This window comes from Marmota monax, unplaced genomic scaffold (assembly GCF_021218885.2).
Source record: "Marmota monax isolate L192 unplaced genomic scaffold, Marmota_monax_Labrador192_F-V1.1 WCK01_AAM20220418_F8-fsc00037, whole genome shotgun sequence".
Lineage (NCBI taxonomy): Eukaryota > Metazoa > Chordata > Mammalia > Rodentia > Sciuridae > Marmota > Marmota monax.
The window spans coordinates 12,172,263-12,195,326 of NW_026693245.1; the positions used below are offsets into that span (position 1 = coordinate 12,172,263).

Below are 23,064 nucleotides of genomic sequence, written 5' to 3' on the forward strand. Positions count from 1 at the left end.
GTTGTAAAACACTTGGGTTTAGGACTATGTTTCCAATCACTCAAAAAGAATATTCATTTCAAATCACAGTGTTTAAACAAAAAGGACCAGTTGCCAATCATAGTGACACTCAATAAGTATTCACCAAAGATTAAAAAAAATGTAGTAGTATTATATAATTACTATTGCTATCATAACAACACTGTTCATGGGCAAGTGAGAAGAATGTGTACTGGGTATAAAAACACCACCAAACACATAATTAAGATGTAAATCTAGTTAAACAGCTAAAGAGAGAGGATTTCAAGAAACAAGACTTGGCTAATACTTCTTCCTCCAATTCTTGCTCCAGGCAACATGAATAGAAGCAAGACAGGACTCTGGGATGCTAATAACTCCCTTAACAAGCTGTAGTAATTGGGATCATGGAGCCAGGCTGATGGAAGAGAGAGGGGAAGATCTCAGGATTTAAGAAGTTTAGCAAGAGGAAAACTTTTTTTTTAAATCCACATTTTAATTGCAATCATAGTTAGAGATGTCTGGCACCAACAACAAGAAGGAAAGTGGTATTGATTTTTTTGTGAGTTGCTCCTCTACTTGGTTCTTCTAACTCAAAAGAGATAATTGACTTTGAATAGTAGCTCTTGTGTTGAATTTTTATCAAGTTTTCATTATGTTCTTGGTATGTGTTCTTGAAAGTCCACAGCTTTCTTATTTTGTTTATAGTTACTGGCCTAATGATCTTCCATCTGCAAGACATGCTAGAGGAAGAAGACTGCTTTCTAATTATTTAACCCTTCTCTGTAGGTTTTGAGGTTGGCTTCTGTATTTTAGCAAGGAAAATAATAGAGAGCTCCAAGTGAAAGGAGAAGTGCAGACAGGCATCAACAAATACCCACTCCAGCTAAGTATGGGCTCCAGTTGAGCTGGAAAAGGTCTCTCAGCTCTGAGTCACTTGCGAAGTTGAGTCCTTGAATGTGTTTCTGTCCCTAATATTTTGTTGCTCTGGGCAACCATCAAGTCCACATGAAGACTTCTGCCAACTGGAGAGGATGACTAGCCAGGGGAGTCAGAATTTCCTTTTAACTCTTTGTTGAAAACTCAAAATAACAAATGGTGTCAAGGATACCCCCTGAAGATCCATACTGGGAAAGGTGGAATTCATTGACTTGGCATATCTTTCATTCACTTCTTAAGGGAATATAAACAAAGGCAATTAATTAGAAGCATGCATTTAAAAAATAACGAAATATTATGAGATAGCTAGTTAGATCCTCATTTAATCTAACATCTTCTTTTTACAGATGAAAAATCAAGTTAAATTACTGACCAGAAGTTAGTGGCAGAGTTGGGATTATAGCTCTGGTCTCTAAAACCTGAGGTCATTGCTCTTGCTATGACTTCCAGAAACCAGGTGGTAGATGCAAAATGAAAAAAAAATGTTTACAATCACAAGTGATTGCCTCACTTTTGTAATAGTAAATGATCATGGCTGGAAAGGACCAGTTTGCTAGAATACAAGAAGCCACTAAAGAGCTCTGCAGCTGAGTCTCCAACCATTATGGCTCCATTACAGTCTGGCCAGGTGTCTGAAGAGTGGTTAAGGCCCTTCAGAAATACCAGGATTTCTGGGACTTGCATTGCTTATTATACAAGTTTGATCTCCATCTCAGAATTCTAAGACATTTCTTCTCTTGGCCCAGTCTGGGACTACCTAATATATTTTATTTACTTTTCATATGTACAATTATATCAAGTTCTTGGGGGTGGGCCTACAACTTATTTATTTTTATTTTCCTGACACCCGGAACACAAGACTAAACATGTTTTCATGGATTGGTTGATGATAAATCAATATTAATGTTATTAGCTCTAAAAGTGTACAATCAACTTATCTAGAGATTTAATTATCCAAGGATTTATACTTCTGGAAACCAGTAAGGAGATGAAGAGAATTCAGAAGAGCCAAGAAAGTGCATTTAAAATGTATTCACTATGTGCCTTCAGGGTCCTACAGCTCTATTTCAGAGATGGATTGGCCCCAAATTCTGCTTTTATTTTGAATTAATTAGCTTTCATTTTATGCTCACAGCAATGATTTGGCAATATAGTTGTCCAAGAAGAAAACAGCATTAAGTCAGAAAAGACAACGATAAGGCTGGGCCAAGTGACCACTGGACAATATTGATTAAATGTTCCCACCAAATTCATGCCTTACCAAGATGATGCTAGTAGGAGGTGGGCTTTAAAAGGTGTCTAAGCCATAGTGTCCTTGGGAATGGAATGAGGCACCTCTCACAGAGCATGCAGAGGGAGTTTTTCTCTCTCCCTTCCCCTTACTTCTATGTGAGAATGTAGCAAGAGGCCCTCATGTAATCAAGATCATGTGCCTTGATCTTGGACTTCCCAGCCTACAGAATTTTGGGAAAATAACTTTCTGTTCTTTATAAATTACCCAGTATGTGGTATTGTATTATGGTCACACAAAAGGGAACAAGACAATATGGGAGGGTCAGATGAGAATTTAAAGTACAACAAGATTTAGGGAACTTTACAAAATTTTTATTTTATTTTTTTAAGTTTTACAGTGATGGGGATCAAACCTAAGGCCTTGCCCACCATAGGCAAGTGGAAACCAGTAAGTAGGTGGAGAGAATCCAGAAGAGTCAAGCCTGGTGCTGTTTACTATTGGGACAAAAAGATCCTTCATAGATCATTATTAGTTCCTAAGCACATCTGTAAATGACAGAAAAGTAGAGAAGCAGATGTTCATAATGATGACCAGAGCCACCAAAAATGATTTTTATTCCACTTGATGTGCTCTTTCAAGAGGTTAAGAATGAGCCTTTCAAACATTTTCTTCCCAAATGGTTAAAATGATTATAAGTCTTAGTTTTCTAGAATATTCAATATATGAGAAACTTTTCCTAAGAGAAATGTAGGTAATCTACTGTAGGTACTGAGAAAAACCAGTTTAAAATTTTACATTGAAATCCATTTATCCATTTACACACACACACACACACACACACACACGATTATAAGGTATCATATATTGTCAGAAGCACTTTACATCCATTCAGCAAAGTCAGACAACAATTAGTAAAGCCTACACATTTGTTCTTTTATCTTTTGAAGCCATCTCTTTCTTTTATCCCTACTATTTAGATGTTTTGCTAGTGTAGCGCCTTTATTACACCATATGCTTGGACATTGCTATTAACTAAACTGGTCTCTGACCCTCTAATATTTTTTTTTCCTTTCACTGTCTGGAATTTTTAAAAGTCCCCAGGTGATTCTAATGAACAGACAAGTTTATGAACCACTACCCTAAGTGCTTAGCGCACCATTCATTTGACCCTTAATTATACCCTAGCATAGAACTAACTCCTTTAATAGCAGGCATCCTGGGTCTGTGATTCTGAGCTTAGCTGCTCCTAAAAAAGTAGTTGCTTTTTAATAAAATATTCACTGTTAGTGAAAAGTACAGTCCCCTTCATTTCTATTTCCCTTCCATTGACTTAACAACTACTTTGGAGCCCTTAACGCACAATCTTCCAGAAGACCTTCTGTGCCGGCTCTCCAGAAGACATGTGCTTTTCTCAGGTGCCAACTGATGCTTACGCACAAACAGAGATGGTGGGTGGGGATGGCTTTCTTCATTTTCCTTTTTCTTTTCGGGTACCACCTAAGGGGATCTGTCACATGTCTACCTTTCTTTGAAGGTCTGACTTGAAAGCAGATTGGGCTATATTTTGTACAAAGGCATTTTAAACATGCAGGTGTGACTGCCCAAAATAACAACAATACTTTGAACTTTAACAGAACCTTTCATCCAATGATATCAAAACATTGCAGCTTATTAAAGCCTTAGGAAGCTGGTGGACAAAATATCCAATTGATATATTAGTGGAGATTTTCTGCATTAACTGGGTTGGTGAGTTTTTTTTTTTCAAGTGGCTAAACAATGAGAAATATAAGCAGACAAAACTCCATGATTTGTGTGGACCCTATCATCAACTCATAATATTTAATTTTAAAAACCTCCAAGAAAAAATAATCCTCATCCTTTTTAATTTTTGCTGAGTTTCAGAGTTAACAGTTCCTACATACTTATTTGTGTCCTTCACCTGGTAATTGACTTAGTCTGAGGAAGCATTGGCTCTACGTTGTGTTATAAAGTTCATTGGACTTTACCTGTTCACAAAGAACTCTCATCTAATTGACTTTTAAATGAACAATACATCATACAAAAATGTTGAATTCTTCTGAGGTTATGAGCGTTCGAACCTCTAGCTTTGTACTATATTTATTACTAATTTAATCACTTTATGTTTTTCTACTTTTGGCTTCTTTGACTCTTTCTCTTTATATATAATTGCTGGGAGCTCAAGATAACCAAGATTCAAAGTAGGAAATGGGATGCATTCCTGTTTCCTCTTATTTAAAATCTGTTGTAAAGTAAATAGTTATGGGCAAAATGTGTGAGGAATGTTTATCAGACTATGTTTTTTTTTTCTTTGTCCTAGTATATTAGCTTTTTGAAAAAATCTTGCTTCATTTCCATGGTTTCTTTGATGTCTTGTTTTGAGCAGCTGTGGACTTTTCTGTGGCTATCCATTTACATCATTTTAAAAAATGGTACATAAATGAAACTCAAACAAAATGAACAATACTTTCACATTGTTTCAAAATCAAACATATTCCTAAGGAATCTGATTTGTGGCAGATGGAGAACAAAACCTTCCAGAGGGAGGGCTGTTAAATGAGTCTTAATTGCTTGCACATGAAAATATAATGACTAAGATTGTGTGCACAATTAGGAATTTAAACATGTAGGAAAGAACTGGCCACAGAAACAGGCAGACATTTTGTGCACGCATAGCTAGTTTCTTATGAACACAGAGAGTAAGGAACAAGTTAATAAAGTAAAATGACTTTGAGAGAAATGCAGCTTTTTACTCCATTGTTACTTACGTTGAGCTTCTCGTTCTAAAGGTAATCCATTTCCCTCTAAAATTCACTAGAGGAAGTGTCATAGTGTATTCAAGAATACATTTATTCAAGAATTGGGGGTTTTTTTGTTTTTTAATTTCTACCATGTGCCAGATGCTAGGCTTGTTGCTTATCCTTCTCATTTAATCCTTACATGGCTTTCCAAGATAGGTCTGCTATTATCTTCAGTATTTAGGTAAGAAATAAAGGCTCAGAGAAAATTTCCCCAGTGTCAAATGGCTAATAATGGCACAGCTAGGATTCTCTGTATTGATTTAATGAAGCAAAAACCTATCCTCTTACAATGTCTACCTTCTTACCTGGGAAAAGACATATACTTAAAAAAAATGAATCCCAAGGATGGCCACACTTTCAGTTTTGCATGAATAATGTCTTCTTTGTGTTGGGTGATATGGTGTAATGAGGTTGGTGGAGAGGCCAGATTTAACCAGGTCAGGGAACATCTCTGACGCTGTTGAAGATGTGCTAAGGAAGGCATGGTTGGTCCCTGGTGAGGCAAATTGCTAGGCTTAGGGTATATGATATCTGAACTGGAATAGGGGCTGAGATGATGGACTTAGGCCAGTACCTGCTACAGGCTCAGTGGCCTCCAAGGTTTGGACAGAATGTGGGGTGGTGAGTATGTTGGTTGGGAAGAAGCATCCAGCAGATCTGCACCAGAGTGGCTCTACAGGAATCAGCTGTGGGATCCATGAAGTTCTACCTGACTGATTTCTGCCAGGATGTGTGACACTCAGCATAGCTCCTCAGAACCTGGTTTTGGGCTCTCCTGATCACAATGACACTAACTTTACAAGTGGGTAAGTTGTGCAGTATTCTACAGTGAGCTTCCGTTGATCTTGAAGGATTTAATTCCATCTCCTCCCACAGAGTAAGATGCTTTTTCGAGGTGACCTCAAATTCTCCTTCTGATACTTCTCTTTGCTGGGATGGAGGTGGAACTGGTGCTAAGGTACTTTTAATAAATGCCAGTGTGTGCCTATTTGTGTCTAAAAGTTCATATAATGGACCTTCAAAGGAATTTAGAAATCCAACTCATTCTAGAGTCCACTCACACATTATTCTCAGAAAACTGAGAGGACTGAAAATACTCTAATTCCATATTATTCTGTATCCCTAAAAGTAAAACCAATTAATGAGTGACTCAATCAATGATAGTCCATCTAGATTACTATTAAGCAAAGATAATAAGAATGCAAATTATTCCTTGTTTTGGTTCCTACACTTGAGAGTAAGCCAGAAGTCACAGGTCATGGTCCCCTGTAGAGAACTAAAGCATAAAGAAGACATCAATAAATTTTTTAAAAAAGTTAGTCAAATAACTTTTGTACTGGGCTCCCAGGGATACATTAATAAATAGGTGACATCCCATGTCCCTAAGAAATTGAGTATTATAAAGAACAGTTTAGTGAGAAATAAATAACCAAAATAAATTGTGCATTCAAGCCAATCCTCTTATCCCACTGTTATTAATATGCATTTTTTGGATGATCAGCATATCTTTCCCCTGAGAGTATCATGATTTCCTTTAGGAAGTTACTTAATGTCTTCATTGGATAATCTTAACAACCGCAGAGCTAACAATGACCAAGTGCTTACTATGTGCCATGCTTCTTGCTTCATTTTCCATAAATATTATCTCTACATCAGTAATTATTGTTATGTCTACTTAAAAACTGAGGAACTTGAGGCTCCAGAAGATCAAATGAATTGTTGAGGAAAAACATCTATAAGCAGCAGAATTAGAATATGAATCCACAAATCTGACTCCAAAACTCAGGCTCTTATTACCACATTATTCTATAGTCTGGTGGAAGTGAAGCCAGATGCTCTTCTAGCCAAGGATCAAGACCAAACTAGACCAATTTGATCCCTTCTTTGTAGTTTCATTATTAAAGAAGAACAATAGAGAATCTAAGAACAGTTGCAGGGACCTCACTATCTTGCACTTGCCACAGGATTTTCCCCCATGATTTTTGGCTTTTTAGCACTGTCAAAATATATCAACTCCTTCAAACTTTATCCTTCAGTTCCCCACAAATTCCAGGAAATGAAGAATTCTTCTAAGATATTTTTTTCACTAAATTGTTTTTTGTGTAAGTTAGTAGAGCTGCTTCTTGTCTTACAACCAAGGGTTCATTGTTGATACACAATTCTCTGAAGGGAGGTGATAAGCCAGCCAAAAGGAAAATTGTATAGAATCCTCAAAGAATAAAATGCTAAAGCCTTGGTTCAGAAAATAATTCAATAGATTCACTGAGAAATAATGGCATAACAAGATGCCAGGTCAATTTCCACTGTTGTCCTCTCTCTGGAAACCTTGAGGACTCTTAGGCCCTCCTAAGCCAGTGACCTCAGTCAACACGGTCTTCTCCTTTACGTCCACCACTGTGAAGGGGTTCCAGTAAATGGCACCTGGTGGAAAGAGATCTTCCAGAGATGACCACACTGATTAGAATACAGACAAAGCCAACTGCATCAAAGTGACCCTTGGGAAAACTTGTGGATATGCTTTTTTCATATGTTTCCATGACTAAAGAATTTAGGACTTCCTATCTTGGAATTATCTTCAGAGTCCAAGTTCTACTTTCAACACTTCAATCTTTTCTTACCCAGTGGGAGTGGCTTCAGTTCTAGACTTAGCCTCATCTAGGTTAGGTTGGTGATATGTCTGGTGAACAGGGATAGTAATCATATTGGAAATACTATTTCTAGTTAAAAGTAAAATTTAAAAAAAAGTTAGTTGTTGATGGGACTTTATTTTATTCATTCATTTATATGCATTGCTGAGAATTGAACGCACAAGTGAGGCAAGCACTCTTCCACTGAGTCACAATGTCTGCCTGCAAAAGTAAAGTTTATAAGTAAACCGGTTAGATTTTTTTTTTCTTGGAGAGCTTGTAAAATATCACTAAAGCAATCCCCAAATGTGTTCAGCAATGGCAGCAGTACTCAAACAAAGTGGATAGTTTCCAAAGATGACTACTTTGAGGATCAACAATAACTAAGTAACATAATCCTACTGATAGTTTATGATGATTTCCCACATACTTTTTGGTAAGCCCTAATATCTACCATTTATCAGACCCTGCCAAATTTGTCAACATGAATTAGCTGATGTAATCCCTTAAAATTAGTAAAATATTATTCACTCCACTTCAACAAAAAAGATTCAAGATGTGCGAGTAACTTGTCCAAGGTTACACACAAAGTGGGTGAGTGACAGTCAGCTAGGAAACAATGTCTGTCCAGATTTTCAGAATTCTGATACCTACCCTTCCTCTTCTGCTTAGGTTTTGACCTTTAAAAGGAACAAACATACCATAACTATCAAGATTTGGAATTTTTTCAAAATAGAATGAAGAAAGGAAGGAAGGAAACCAAGCCTAGCACAATCAAAGCATGGTCATTGACATCAGAGGTATCTTACAGACCTTACCTGTTCCTCAGGTCTGAAGCCTAAGTTCCATGACCAGTCCTTTTTTCCACCTTGAGTCTTTGGGAAACATTTCTTCTTTTACTGTTCTTGGTTTTCCTTCTAATGCTGCTAAAGTTCTCCTAAGACCTTGTAGTGGTTCCCCAGGTCCCTTCTTCTCTCTAAGCTAAATAACATTGTGGGTAGCTTCTTGTGTCTCTAGAAAAAAGAATTCACCCTGTCTCAATTTGTCCTCCCTCTCTTCCTTCCTCCCCTCCTTACGTTATTCATGTAATCATTCACTTATAAACTCCCTATTCTTTAGTTAAAGCTCTTTGTCATTCATTTCAGCTCATTTTACCATTTTAAGTTTCAGAAATCTCTAGGATAATGGTACTTTCTAATGCTCAGAAGTGTTTTATACCTGATTGGATCTTCTGAGCCTAAGTACAATCCTTCACCCATGACGGGCGAATGAATAAAAGGACACATAGAAATGGAGATTTCCATGTGGATGAAATTTAGTGTGTAATATGCAAACATCCAAAATATGTCCAGAAAACCACTGTCATACCCCTCATCCGTTTTGCCAGGCATGTTAGAAATACTTCTATAAGGCCAACAGTACTGCAGTAAGAACCATAAAAGAGAAGGTGGCATACTGGATACTTAGACATCAGAAATATCTGTAGAAAGAGCGTTTGAGGGATAGAGAGTCGGGAATTCTATGCCTGGAAATGTTAGCCAAGAAGGCAGTGGATGGCAAGACCCTGAGCATGCCTTCCCACAAGGAGAACATGAGATCCCCATAGGACAGAGCCATGTGCAAACAAAGGCTGGTACTAATGAGTGGTCCTAGAGCTAGGTGAGCAGCAAAGCTCAAACTTGGCTTATCCCCAGTACTGAAATTCTTCATCTGCCTCACTTCTCACACAGACGGAACCCTGGCTAGTTGATACTCTGGCCCTGAGCATTCAGGTCACAACAGATGAATCATGAAGAGAACAGCAGAGACTGATGAGTGCCTGAAGGACTCTATGCCCTAGGCAGGAGTCCTTCACTTCACTAATAGAACTGATTTCTTAGGGGTTCCCAAAGGGATTCTCTGCATCAATAGATCTTTTCCCTCTCTAAGTCCTACCCTCCATCCATATATGTTCAGCAAAAGATGGCATAGATTTATTCTCTACTCTCAAAACAAAAAAGAAAATAAAGAAAGGGAAAAGGAAAGAAGCAGGGTTGGGGAGGTGGGGAAGGTCCAACATCCCCAGGGAATAACTTTTTTATGGGGCGGTAGATACAACAGCTTGCAAAGTTTTGGTGTCTATGTCAATAAATTTAGGGGGAGAAATTACTTAACGTTCTGTGAGTCAAGCTTAATCTACACTTAGTACTTCATTAGCTATATTTCTTTGATCAAGTTATTTTACTTCTCTAACCTATTTTCTCATCTATAAAGCAGGAATAGTAACAGTGTTTATCTCTTCTGATTACTGTATTTTTTTAAAATATGACATGTCTACAGTGTTTAGTTCATACCAAATGTCAGTAAATGTTAGTTTTTGTTAGTATTAGTAATATATTCAACTGATTTTTAAAGCACTTTTGAGATAATAAAAGAAAGCATACCATGAGTGAACTCTATTTTTTTGCAGAGATAGATAATTCAGTGTAACATTTAAACAGTAAAATTTGGGAAATTAGCCCCAAAGGAATTTTCAGTTGGCCCACCACAGTCTTGTATTTCTGACTATGCCTAGAATAGTTTCTAGGCTCATATGGGTAGGAAGCACTTAGTGGATAAAGGGAGTGACTGAAGAATGCTGCTTTTGTTGTTTATTTTCCTTTTTTTTTTTTTTCAGGCGACTTGGTACTGTGTTTGCAAAGACAAAAAAGAATACAGTTACCAAACATAACATTTCCCTAAATCACTCCTACCCCCATTCACAAACGTGGACACGAGGTTCCATTTTCTTCTAGGAGTGGAGCAGTGCTCTAATTAAAATCTTGTATACATTTTGAGAGATAATAGAGATGATGACCCTGATGATGACGACCGTGATGACGGGGGTGCCAGATAATAAGATCACCTTGTATTTCTTTCTACCAGTTGCCGGAGCACTTGTCACCCATTATCTCATGTATCCTAGACTGCGCCATTTGTTAGGTGGGGGCGTGGGTGTCACTATATGCGTTTTTCAGAGAGGCAGAAATTTTCCAACAAATTACTGGCAACTCAAAGACAACAAACACTGTGCACAGACAGCATGCTCACCTGCTGCACTCAATATCTTTTATTCTCCCAAATGTGGCCCATCCCATTTTCCACCTGGCATCACTGGTTAATAATCCAGATTCTGAATCTTATCTCAAGAATTCTGTTCTGCAATGTTTGGGAACCAGTCTTTCTGTGTTGGTTTTTAAATATCCCTTGGGGATTCCTTGGATCAGGCAGGTTTGAGAAGTTTTGCCCTTTCTAAAACTCAGGGAAATAAGGAAGGGATACTGGGCAGAGTGGACTTTGGTGGTGACATTTAGATTCTCTGAAAACATGGTAGCTTTTCTGACCAGTTGGAGAATAACAGAAGGGTCCTGCCATAGACTCAATAATCAGTAGAGTGCTGCTCTATCCAAGAAATATTATTTGGAAATATAGTTCATGCTCAATTCTGGCACCTTAATATTGAAATATGATTAGACAATTTCTCAGCAGAACCTCTTTTAGGTCATAAGAGGTTGATAACTGAATCCTGAGAAATACTTAAATATCATTCACCGGATTCTGTGCAAAAGAGTACTATCTGCCCTTGCCAATCACTAATCAACATCTAAACCTGTCTTAAATTGAATCCAATGTCCATAATATATTTCTTAAAATGAAAACCTTTTTCTATATTATTAAATATTTTTCATAAATAAATCATTTTTAGAATAAGATTTTTAATACCTAAATAGAATTCTGATATTATTTAACATTTGGGTTGTTTTAAATATTTTATGTATATTCATGATACTGTGATTGACATCTGTATATATGATCTCACTATTTACTTCTTCCTCATTCTCCAATCTAATCAACTCCTAACTAGTTTTAATTGTTTCTCAGAAAAGAGTTGTGAATCTATACCCTCACCTCTCTTCTGATGCTACCACCCCAGGTTAGAGACATATTACAATGCCTATGCTGTTTCCAGATGTGGTCACTCTAAAAGACTTATTTGTTTCTCTGCTTAAAATTAATTGATGGGGCTGGATGTATACCCCCTTAGTAAAGTGCTTGCCTAACCTGTATAAGGCCTTGGATTTGAACCCCAGGATCATACAAATAAATATATAAATAAATAGTATTAATAGATGATTTTCCATTGCCCATAAAAGGAAGTCCACTATTCTTGGTATAGGACTCCAATGAGATTGCTTTAATCTAATTTTGGAGGCTTATCTTTAGTTGCTTCTATATACTTTTAACTCCATTTGTCCTTTTTAGTTCCCAATAGCCTGATCATGCTTCCACATCTCACTCTTATTGGTTCTGCTTTGAGGTAATCTTTACCTTACCACATGAAGAATACCATATTCTTAGAAGTTTAGCAGAGAGCTCTTCCTAGGTAGAACCATTCACCTTGCCTTCAAATACATATTATTTGAAGAAACTTCAATCATGATATTAGCAAGTATTAATTATTTATAATTCCTTCTCCCCTAGATTGTGAATCCTTTAAAGCCAGAGTCACTTTCACTCCAACACACCTAATTTGTTACATACCTTATATAAGGTGCTTATAAAACATCTTTTGGCCAGATGGATAATGTCAGTAATAATATAGTTACATTAATAATGATAACTAATATTTTATGAATATATCCTGGGTACCAAGCATTATGTCAAGCACTGACTTAGAATTTACTGGTGATAAAAACAAAACTTAGTGAATGTAAGTAAATCAACCAAAATTACACAGGTGGTCATAGGACAGCTGAATTCAACTTAAATGGCTGGACTAAATGTTTTTGCTGTGATAACAAAACAAACATTTAGTACCATTCATTTATTTCAACTAAAGTTATAAGAAAGTATCCAAACCAGATATTTAAGCAATTGAGATAGACTTATTTTCCCCATAATTATGCCATATCACTTGTTTTCACTACTCTTAACACATTATAAAACTTTCATCAATTCCCAGTCAAAAAGTCACTTGTCAGATCTGGTCTTTTTCTATACTAATAGGTATAACTTTACTTATCAAAATAAAAGCAGAGAAAGGCAAAACAAGTTATAAAATAAGTTGTGTTAGTAAGAAAGAAAATAGACATTTACTGATCCAAGAGATAATAGGTTTAACTAATAAATAGTCACACACTATGCATTTAAGCAACTATGCATTTTTTTCCTCCAGAAAAGTCTTTTTCATGTGGAATTTTTATAAAAGTAAAATTTAATTTAAAATTTTGGAATATCTGACAGTCATTAGTTGTATTAAGTATGAAAGTAAAACAAGTAAGACTCCAAACAAGTCAATTTATAATCAGGCACAGCTACAATCTTGATTTTTTAAAATTAAAGTTATTAAACATGATGCATCATCAGCATTTTTCAAGTGCATCCTAACAAATCTTACTGAGCACTCATTCTTCACAGTATTTAAAGCATTGTCACAATCTTTGCTCTTACTAAAGGAGAAATAAAAAGGACTGCAGGAAGGGAGCGGGGGTTAGCGGGGATGGGAGTCGGAAAGACAGTAGAATGAGTTGGACATAACTTTCCTATGTTCCTATATGAATACATGATCAGTGTAACTCCACATCATAAAGAAGAATGGGAAATTAGACTCCATGTTAGCATGATATGTTAAAATACACTCTATTGTCAGTATAACTAAAAAGAATACAAAATTTAAAAAAGGATTACAGGAGGCAGCCAGTGCCTGTGAGTGGCTGAAAAGGAGATGGGCTACGTGGCCTTCTGTCCTTACATACTGACTTAACAGGGTTAGTGTCTTCTCAGGACTTGTGCATCTCTCACACATAGGTCCCGTCTTCCTTCTTTATGTGGCTGTTGCTCCAAACTATAATCTCAGATACAGGTAAACATATATATTTTTATTTTGTATATGATGTATTATGTTATATATAGTGTTTGTTACAGATACAAAGACTTACAGACAGATCTAAATAAGTGTTAGCATCATTACTGTCACCATGACATACTTAGTTTCTTTTCTTTAAGCTCAAAGTATTAAATGATTAGTTCAGATAATAAGAAAATAACTATTCCAGTTGAATGTCTTTGTTGTGTTTTTCACCTCTTATTCAGTCTTAGAAATTATTTGTGTTTTAGATCAATAACAAACACAGTTACATTTCTTCTCGTGTTTTAACTGACTAGTATTTGGATAGTTTTCTTTTTAATACTCTGCTTTACAGATTGACAAAATTCTATTGTAATAAACTCAGTTTTTTAATAGAGCCATGAGTTTTCAGGGTTAAAAAATATGAAGTGGAACAGAAACTTAATGCATACTCTTTTCCTGACTGAAACTACTTTTGTGGTGTTTTATGCTCCTCATGGCATTGTGTGTCGCCCTCTACAGTAGAGGAAAAGCAATTGCACTAATTGTATTGCCTGGGTATAAGAACTTGTATTTCTCCAAAGTCCCAAGTCCAAAGCCTTAGGCTACCCATTTTTCTGCCTCTAGGATAATCAGTGAATATAATTAAAATAACTCTAACCATAAACACATATCCAATGAGAAATTGGGACAATATTTTTTCTAATTTTCAAGTCCATGTACAAAAAACAAATGCTACATCTATTACTCAGAAATTAATATTTTTTAATATTTCTTTTACTTTCCTGAAAAACATAATTCTAAGAGTCTGATAAGTTATTTTATTTTATAAGGATGTAAGAAGGGGAAATGGAACCATATATTTATTTTCAGAGCGCCACCAAGTAGATTTTTGACTCACTAGATTTCAGTCTTCACATCTTCCAAAGAAAGAAATTTAAATAGCTTTTCTCTGAGTTACATTCCTGCATGAAAATATCCAAATTAAAGATGATTAAATACAGAGGATTAAAATATGGAAATTCAGAAACATACTGAAAGTAATACTGTGAAGACATGACAAGGTTTTATGAGATAGTTGCAGAATTCTTTTCTTACTGTCATTTAAAAATGAAATGCTTTCTGCTGGGCATAGTGGCTAATGTCGGCAATTCCAGTGACTCTGAAGGCTGAGGCAGGAAGATCTAAAGTTCAAAACCAGACTCAGCAATTTTGCACCCTGTCTTAAATTTATTAAAAAAAAAAAAAAAAGTAAAAAGGACTGGGGCTATAGCTTAGTGGTAAAGTACTAAAATGCCCGTAGGTTCAGTCCCCAGTTCCACCCTCCAAAACAAAACCCCAAACAAATGATCAAAAGGACGGACCTCGTGCCACTTAACAAGACCTTACTCCAAAAACAGTGTGTCCTCATCCCCATATAGGCATGGCTGGGGCATCTCTGACTCTCTGCTGCCCTCTCATGTTTCAACAGTCTTTATCTCTGGCAGGTACTGCCTGCTGAAGACCAATGCAGGTGAGGCTTTCTCTAAGTAACTGAGGGATTACTGCAAAGGTCCAGTCATTACTGTGCAAAAGTAAAGTCATTAATGAAATATGCCAGAAAAGCCAATGAACTTTAATTGGCCTCTGCTACTTCCACTCTTCTGTTTTTGAATTACCTTAAAGAACAAAAAGCATCAAACATGGGGCAGGATTGTAGAAAGAAATGCTTATAGTACCCACCACCTGGTGAACTTTCTAAAACTTTCTCTTGAACTCTTGCAACCACCCTGAGAACTAAGTACATACAACTCCATTGTTCAAACTGTAAAATAAAGTGAAAGAGAGAGACAGGTTTCACATCAGGATTTGAATGCCACACATCAGCTTTTTGTTATATCACACTAAAGAATAAAATAGCTCTTGGGCTGGGGTTGTGGCTCAGTGGTAGAGTGCTTGCCTAGCATGTGTGAGGCACTGGGTTCAATTCTCAGCACTGCATATAAATAAACAAATAAAATAAAGATCCATCAACAACTAATAAAATTTTTTTAAAACAGATCTTCAGTAGTAAATCTTTTGTTTTTTAAATACTATTTTAGAAGCCCTATTTTAAAGAATTATTAGGTCACTTTAGATCTATGTAATTACCTCTCATAAGTAAAAATAAAAACTGGCAGGTATCTGACATGTTTTAACTCTAATGGTATGAAGTACAACTTCTCTGTGTTTAATATTTATCAAAGTAACAACAACAACAACAACAAAAACCTGACCCTGGCATGATGGCACACACCTGAAATCCCAGTGATTTGAAAAGATGAGGCAGGTGGATCACAAGTTGGAGTCCAACCTCAGCAATTTAGTGGGGCCCTAAGCAACTTAGCAAGATCTTGTCTCAAATTAAAAAAAATAAAAATAAAAAGGACTGGGGATGACATTCAGTGGTGAAGTGCTCCTGGGTTCAATCCCCAGTACCAATAAATAATCAAACTTGAAGTGGGTAAAAAGGTATTATATGTTCTATGGGACTAATTTTCAGGAAATATTATATGACATAGAAGTTCTTAATTATTTTTTACAGTTAAAGAATTGGTTTATGGAAGAGTTATAGTGAATTATTTTTTCCTTCAAAAAAAACTAGCTCTCAAAAGTAAGTTTTTAGACTCTGAAGAATAATCTTATCATCTCAATAAAAAATGCACTAACATCTATGACAGTGATGAGGGGAAAGGACACAAAATTAGGACAATAGGAGGTATCATTTGGACAGGTCCAAAGCAAGTGTGTCCCTGTGGGCCATTTTGGGGGATCCACACACATTACTCTTACGATTCTGCATCCTTGTCTTTCTCTCACTCTTCCCTTTTCTTTTTAATTTCTGTCCTGTTCCTTTCACTGTCCCTCATGATGGACCGAAAGTGTATGGGCACCTCAAATTCACATTGACATCCTAATCCCCAACATGGTAATAGTTGAAGGTAGGGCTTTTGGGGAGATAATCAGGTCATGAGCGTGGAATTAGCACCCTTTTAAAGGAACCTACCAGCTTGCCCCCTTTCGACCCTGTGAGGATATAATAAGAAAGACAGGTCTGCAACCTGTCCTTCCCTAGAACTCAAACACATTGACAAGTTGATCTCAGCCTCTAACACCATAAGAAATAAATTTATGTAGTTTATAAATTTATGAGGATAATCTCTGGTACTTTTTATAGAGTCTGAACTGATACCCCTAGTTCTATGTACAGAGTAGGTCAGAGAAACCAAAACAACAAAACAAAATTTGCCAAGATGTATTGAGTGCTGACACTGTTGGGCACCATGCTACGTAAAAGCAAACACATTAATTCATGGCACCTACCAACGGTGATCTTACTGCATAAAGTGGGATCACTATTTTATAGATGGAGAAACCAAGGCAGAGAAAGGTATGCAACCTGCTCAGGGCCATACAGCTGTCATGATAGAGAACAATTTGAGTTCTGGACAGGCAGCTCACAATTTTAATCACATCTCTGTAGATCTATGAAGGACTCCTGCAGGGCAGCCTTGAACTTGTTCAATATAGCCCTTTGGGCTAGTGAAGAAATGAATTTAGACAACCCTGTTCCTCCAGATTTGCAGCAAAATTTCAAAGATGGCTGCCTTGATCTGTTAGGTTGCCTTGCTGACTTAAAAAAAAATAAAAAACCACTTTTCTCATCTCCTCAGTACTACTACAGAGATATAGTGAGCTTCTAACAGGAGGGAATAAGCCTGGAGGGAAGAAACACATAAGTACTACCTTTTCTTATCTGAAGTCTAACTAGTGTCAAAGACTCAACCACCATTACTATTATTGTTTAGGTTTTAAGGACTCACTTTTTCAGAATGGGATGACAGACAGGAACTTTTCACTGCTCTTGCCATCATCCCCTCACACTCCAGACCCTCTTCCCACCTTGGTTTGCAATATTTGGACAAGAAAAAAGACTTCCTTTCACTAGCCAGGCAATTTCCTGTTGGGCTTTGTGAGGAGCCCAGCTGCCAAGCAGTTAATGACAGCTAATTGCTCTCCCTTCCTACATGGGAAGTTTCTGTAGTCCTCAGGTCAGGAGTTATTGGGTACAAATGAGGTCCAATTAGCCTTAATTGCCCAATTCCAGTGTCTCTTAGTTCCCTCTCCAGGGCTTCATTCAATATTATGTAAAAGTTTCTGGGAGCTTCTGTGGGGTTTCTCACCTATGTGTAAGATCATGTCTGTGGTCTCTGAGTGCAGCTGGTCATCTGCCAAGGTGGCTGGCAGCTGCTCTGACCACTGAACACCCAAACATCTTGTGCAGGACACAAAGGAGTTCTAAAGCTGTTCTTCTGGGAAGATGCTGCCCCATCTGTGAGGCAAGCTCATATGCAACCTCAAACTAAAACAAAACAAACAAACAAATGCCAAGAGACCAAAATAGCACACAATGTACTCAAACCAAAATGTCAGTCTTGCTTATTGCAAAAGTGGGTGGGGGGAAGGTAGCTCCTGTTCACAGGGGTACCTGTATTCCTGGAGTAGGGCTGGAGACCAGGTTCAATGTGTTTTTTGTTCCTAAAATAACTTATTCTGGTATTTAGAAATCCTTTACTGTTGATCTCTTGGTCAATGTCAAGAAAAAAATTGGTAAACCATATATATACTATGAAATGAATATATATACTATGAAATGACAATGGAAAGTCATTACCAACAAGATTTGTAAAGTGAAACACGGAAAAAAGAACAAAAAATGTAATAGTCATTGAAATACAAGTGCTATTTGGTAGACTTTCAGATAAGAAGATAACATTAACTACTGTTTCAGAATCAACTCTGATGTGGTGACTACAAAGGCAACCAGTTGACTGGACATGACAAAGTTAAATTTCGAGCAATGTGTATTCACTAAAAATTTAATAAGAAGCTCCTTATTAAGGGTTGGGGTTCTAAGAAGACACTTGAATCAAGATGAAGTATTGGTCTAGTTTGGAGAGTATGTTAATTTTCTTTTGGTAATAATTTTAGAAATCATAGGTTTTCTTTTCCAGGCAATTATTTCAATGAATCAATTGGGGTTTTGAGAAATGATTAAATGAGGTTCAATTTGGTTTCAGGTTCAGCAAAATGAGATCATTCATTCTGTTTTTGGTTCAGTTCAGGTCAAGTCTCCTGGTTAAATCAGACCAATAGGCATTGGGATAATATATTTTTATGCCTTTTCTTTCCCTCATCCTTTCTTCTACTTTTCTTTCCCAAACATTTGTGGACCTGAGAAACTAATGTGACTCCATTTTTAAAAAATAAATAAATAATAGCAGCTTCTACCTCAAGGCCTGTCCTAAGGAAGGGGGCCTGACCCTTGTCCTTGGAAAAACCCACAGAGCACTCCTAAGCACATACCCACCCGGCTGAGTTGTTTGTCTGTAAATAACAGGAGAGGTCTGAGGCGCCAGGTGTCCCTGACTCAGTTGGGCTAGGTGAGGACCCATGGCAACCCCCTAGAAACCACCAATCAGCATAAGACAGGGAAAATACCTGGAATGCCAGATGACCCCCCAGTAGTTTATGGTGGTTGATAACATGTTGGGAAACCATGTAGTTTAGCACGTACACCCCTCGTGGCCTAAACCAATCAGTTCAAAGGAATCCCCCTCTTGTACTAGCCAATCACCCCTACCCAACTTGTTCCCACTGGTGAATGTGCTAATCAATGCTAAGAGTTGTTGTTTTTGATTTTCCCGCGATATGGAATGATTTGCTGTGTGATGTTGTGACGCATAGAGTATCTCCCCAAAACCTATAAAATCTCACTGAACAAAGGACCGGGACTCACTCCCTGGGATGGCTGCGTCGGGATTGGTTGTGAATCCAGGTTCCAGCTTGCAATAAAGACTCTTATGTGCTTGCATCAGATTCAGCTCCTGGAGGTCTACTGGGGTCCCACGAATCTGGCATAACAGACCCTTTTCTCATCACACTGAACTTTTCTGTATTGTGTAATAACATGTTCTCTCCCCTCACAAGTTGTATTTATACTCAGCAACCTGAGTTCCCATAAGAACTACTGGAATAGTAATATGTTCCTTCCAGCACAAAACACATATTTCTCTTATTTATACTTTTACTTTCATTAAACTAAACTACCATATATGAAGATGAAGCAGATAACCAAGCCTGGAACAAAAATGGCAGATATTCTGAGGGTAACTCTGTCTCCCGCAACACAAATGCCTAGAACAAAGCTGAACTGAGTTCCAATATAAAGTCAAGTGGTTAAGAATGGGGCACATTAGAACAGGTTTTCCAAGGAACAGCTTAAATGGAAAAATTGTAAGATCAATGATAGTGAGGATAGCATAAAGAAGAAGACAAAACTTATTTCTTTGACATTTTAGAATTGGAGTATAGAATCAGCATTAATGTGATGCGGACTATTGAAAGATACAGATTCTTCCTGGACACAAGGAGAATAAGTCCGCAGATCTCTCTTACCTGTTATGGTGGCTTTGTTGATGGATGGTTGGTTGCACATTGGTGATCTTCTGACAAAGAAAGAAAAATACAAAGCAGTAAGTACGTGGTCCTTGTTGATTTGAGTACGTGCTGAGTCATTTTAGATACGAAATTTTAATTTTAAGGATTATTTTTAAGTTAGGAGATGCAAGATTTCCTTCAGTCAATTCTTGGGGACTCTTTTACTATATCTCAGATCACACGTATCAAATTTTTTAAAAAGTTAAGTCTCATGGTGATAGACATTGGGGAAGATTATGATGTTCATGTCACAGGAACATGATAAAAGTGGAAATTCTTATTAATTGACTATATTCAATTAAGCTAGGGCTTACAGAGCTAACACAGACTTTCTGAATTTAGAAAAGTAGTCAAATTATCACTGTTTTCCTTAAAACCGTGCTAAGAATCTTTGATTTTGACATAAAGCCTCATAATTGCTCATACATTATCAGAAGTGCATGGTTCTTTCTAAAGTATCTTAGAGAAGGTATTTAAAATTTTTTCCTACTTTCTTACATTGAGAAACATTTCTGATACATGTGTTAGAGAGGTATATTGACAAGTTGTATAAACATATGCTATAGAGATTTTAGAAATATTGTAAACCTAAGGTATTAAATAGATTCCATCTAGTATTCTTTCCTATTTTTTAACAGATGTTTGCCAGGTTCCACAAGATGATTATAAACACCCTGAGGTAAAAAAAAACAAAAAAACAAACAAACAAAAATATATATATGTATGTGTGTAATATATAATGATTAACTCATATTCCCTTCAAAGCCCAGCACACAACCTCACAACCTCAACACACAACCTCAACAATTTTACAGATATCCCTAAATGTATCTATTTTTAAAGTGTTTTTAAAGATGGCAACAAGTTAAAAGCTATCAATTATATATACCAACAAATTAAAAGCTATCAATGTATCTGGTATTAAATCAGTGCTCAATAAATTATGTTGAAAACAATATCATTTATGGATTGTCCAAAGTTTTTTGGAATATAACTTTATAAAATCGTTACTTATAATTGATAGCTTTTAACTTGTTGCCATCTTTAAAAACACTTTAAAAATAGATACATTGACACTTATAGGAGCTTACACCGAGCACGGAGCGGCCGAGTTCCGGCTCCCGGAACTTCCCTGGACCGGGGCTAGGAGCCCGCGGAAACTGTGTCTCGGTCCGGGTCCTGCTGAGGGCAGGTCAGGACTCACCCATTGCTTGGGTTGCCTGGCAAGGGGAACGAAATGCTGCCATTCGCATAGGATACCAACATGGCAGAGATCTGATGTCAGCAGAAAGCGGTGGAGGAGAGATCTTCATCAATACCAGCGGTGACATAAGCAGTTGGTCTCCTGGTAAGGGGGGTGAGGCTCAGTCACCCGAGTCTCCTCAATTCGTCCTCGAGCCAGAGGGAAGGAGCCGGGCCGCCGCCAGCCCCCGGAGCAGGCCCAGCGGCTCGCCAGCGTGGTGACCGCGTGACCCCAATTGGAGAGGGGGCGGAGCGGAGCCGCCACCCACACCCGCCAGGTGGGCAGACCCACGACCCAGTAGTACATGGGCGTGGTAGGAGGGGCAGGGCAGAGCCGCCCTTCGCGCTTGCAAGGTAAACAGACCTGTGACAGCCTGGCGGGTCAGGCCCAGTGGCCTGCCAGTGTGGTACACACGTCACCCCAACTCGAGTAGGGGCAGAGCAGATCCTTATCCCACGCCCGGATCAGGCCCTGCCGGTGTGGTGGTCACGTGACCCCAATTGGAGTGGGGGTGGAGCGGAACCGCCACCCGTGCCCGCAGGGTGAGCAGACCAGTGATCAACCTGCAGATCAGGCCCAGGGGTCCACAGGCGTGGTAGGAGGGGCAGGGCAGATCCGCCGCCCGCGCCTTCAAGGTAGGCAGACCTACAACAGACCGGCGGATCAGGCCCAGGAGCCTGCCGGCGGGGTACAAACACCACCCTAATTGGAGTAGTGACAGAGCAGAGTCGCCTCCCTTGCCAGGAACAGACCCAGCATCCTGCAGGCGGGGTAGTCACGACACCCCAATTGGAGGAGGGGCAAAGCAGAGCCGCCACCCGTGCCCGAAAGGTGGGCAGATCTGCGACCGACCAGCGGGACAGGCCCAGTGGCCTGCTGGTACGACAGACACGTCACCCCAATTGGAGTAGGGGCAGAACAGAGCCGCCACCAGCTCCCAGAACAGGCCCAGTGACCTGCCGGCGTGGTAGCCACGACACCCCAATTGGAATAAGGAGAGAGCAGAGCCGCCGCCCGCACCTGCAGGAAAGATACGCAAGCAGTATGAAAAGACAAGGAAAGAAAGGACCACAAGCAATGCAGGTCAACGCAACTTTAGAAGAGGTAACAGCTGCAGCAGATGGAATGTCAGATAAAGAATTCAGGATATACATGCTTCAGATGATCTGGAGTATCAAGGAAGACATTAAACAGCAAAATCAGACAATGAAAGATCACTTCGACAACGAATTACGCAAACAAATCCAGGAAGCAAAGGATCAACTATACAGGGAGATAGAGGTTATAAAAAACAAGCAATCAGAAATCCTAGAAATGCAGGAAGCAATAAACCAACTTAAAAACTCAATGGAGAATACTACCAACAGAGTAGAACACTTAGAAGATAGAACATCAGACAATGAAGACAAAGTATTTCAACTGGAAAAGAACATAGACAGCTCAGCAAGACTGTTAAGAAACCATGAGCAGAACATCCAAGAAATATGGGATAACATTAAGAGACCAAACTTAAGAGTCATTGGGATACAGGAAGGTACAGAGCTCCAAACCAAAGGAATGAGCAGTCTATTCAATGAAATAATACAAGAAAACTTCCCAGACTTGAAGAATGAGACAGAATCCCAAATCCTAGAAGCCTACAGGACGCCGAATGTGCAAAATCATAAGAGATCCACACCTAGACACATTATAATGAAGATGCCCAACATACAGAATAAGGAGAGAATTTTAAAAGCTACAAGAGAAAGGAAGCAGATTACATTTAGGGGCAAGCCAATCAGGATAACAGCTGATCTTTCAACACAGACTCTGAAAGCTAG

General features: G+C 38.2%; 1 protein-coding gene across 6 annotated transcripts in view; it reads right to left on the minus strand.

Moving 5' to 3' along the window:
* Positions 1-23,064, minus strand: part of Pde4d (phosphodiesterase 4D) — an 816,241-nt gene that overhangs the window by 150,443 nt on the left and 642,734 nt on the right. For all 6 annotated transcript variants that reach the window (XM_058583143.1, XM_046456221.2, XM_046456224.2 and 3 more), the window contains exon 5: positions 19,960-20,009. In XM_058583143.1, the coding sequence (XP_058439126.1) occupies positions 19,960-20,009 (50 nt within the window). The remainder of the gene's footprint in view (positions 1-19,959; positions 20,010-23,064) is intronic.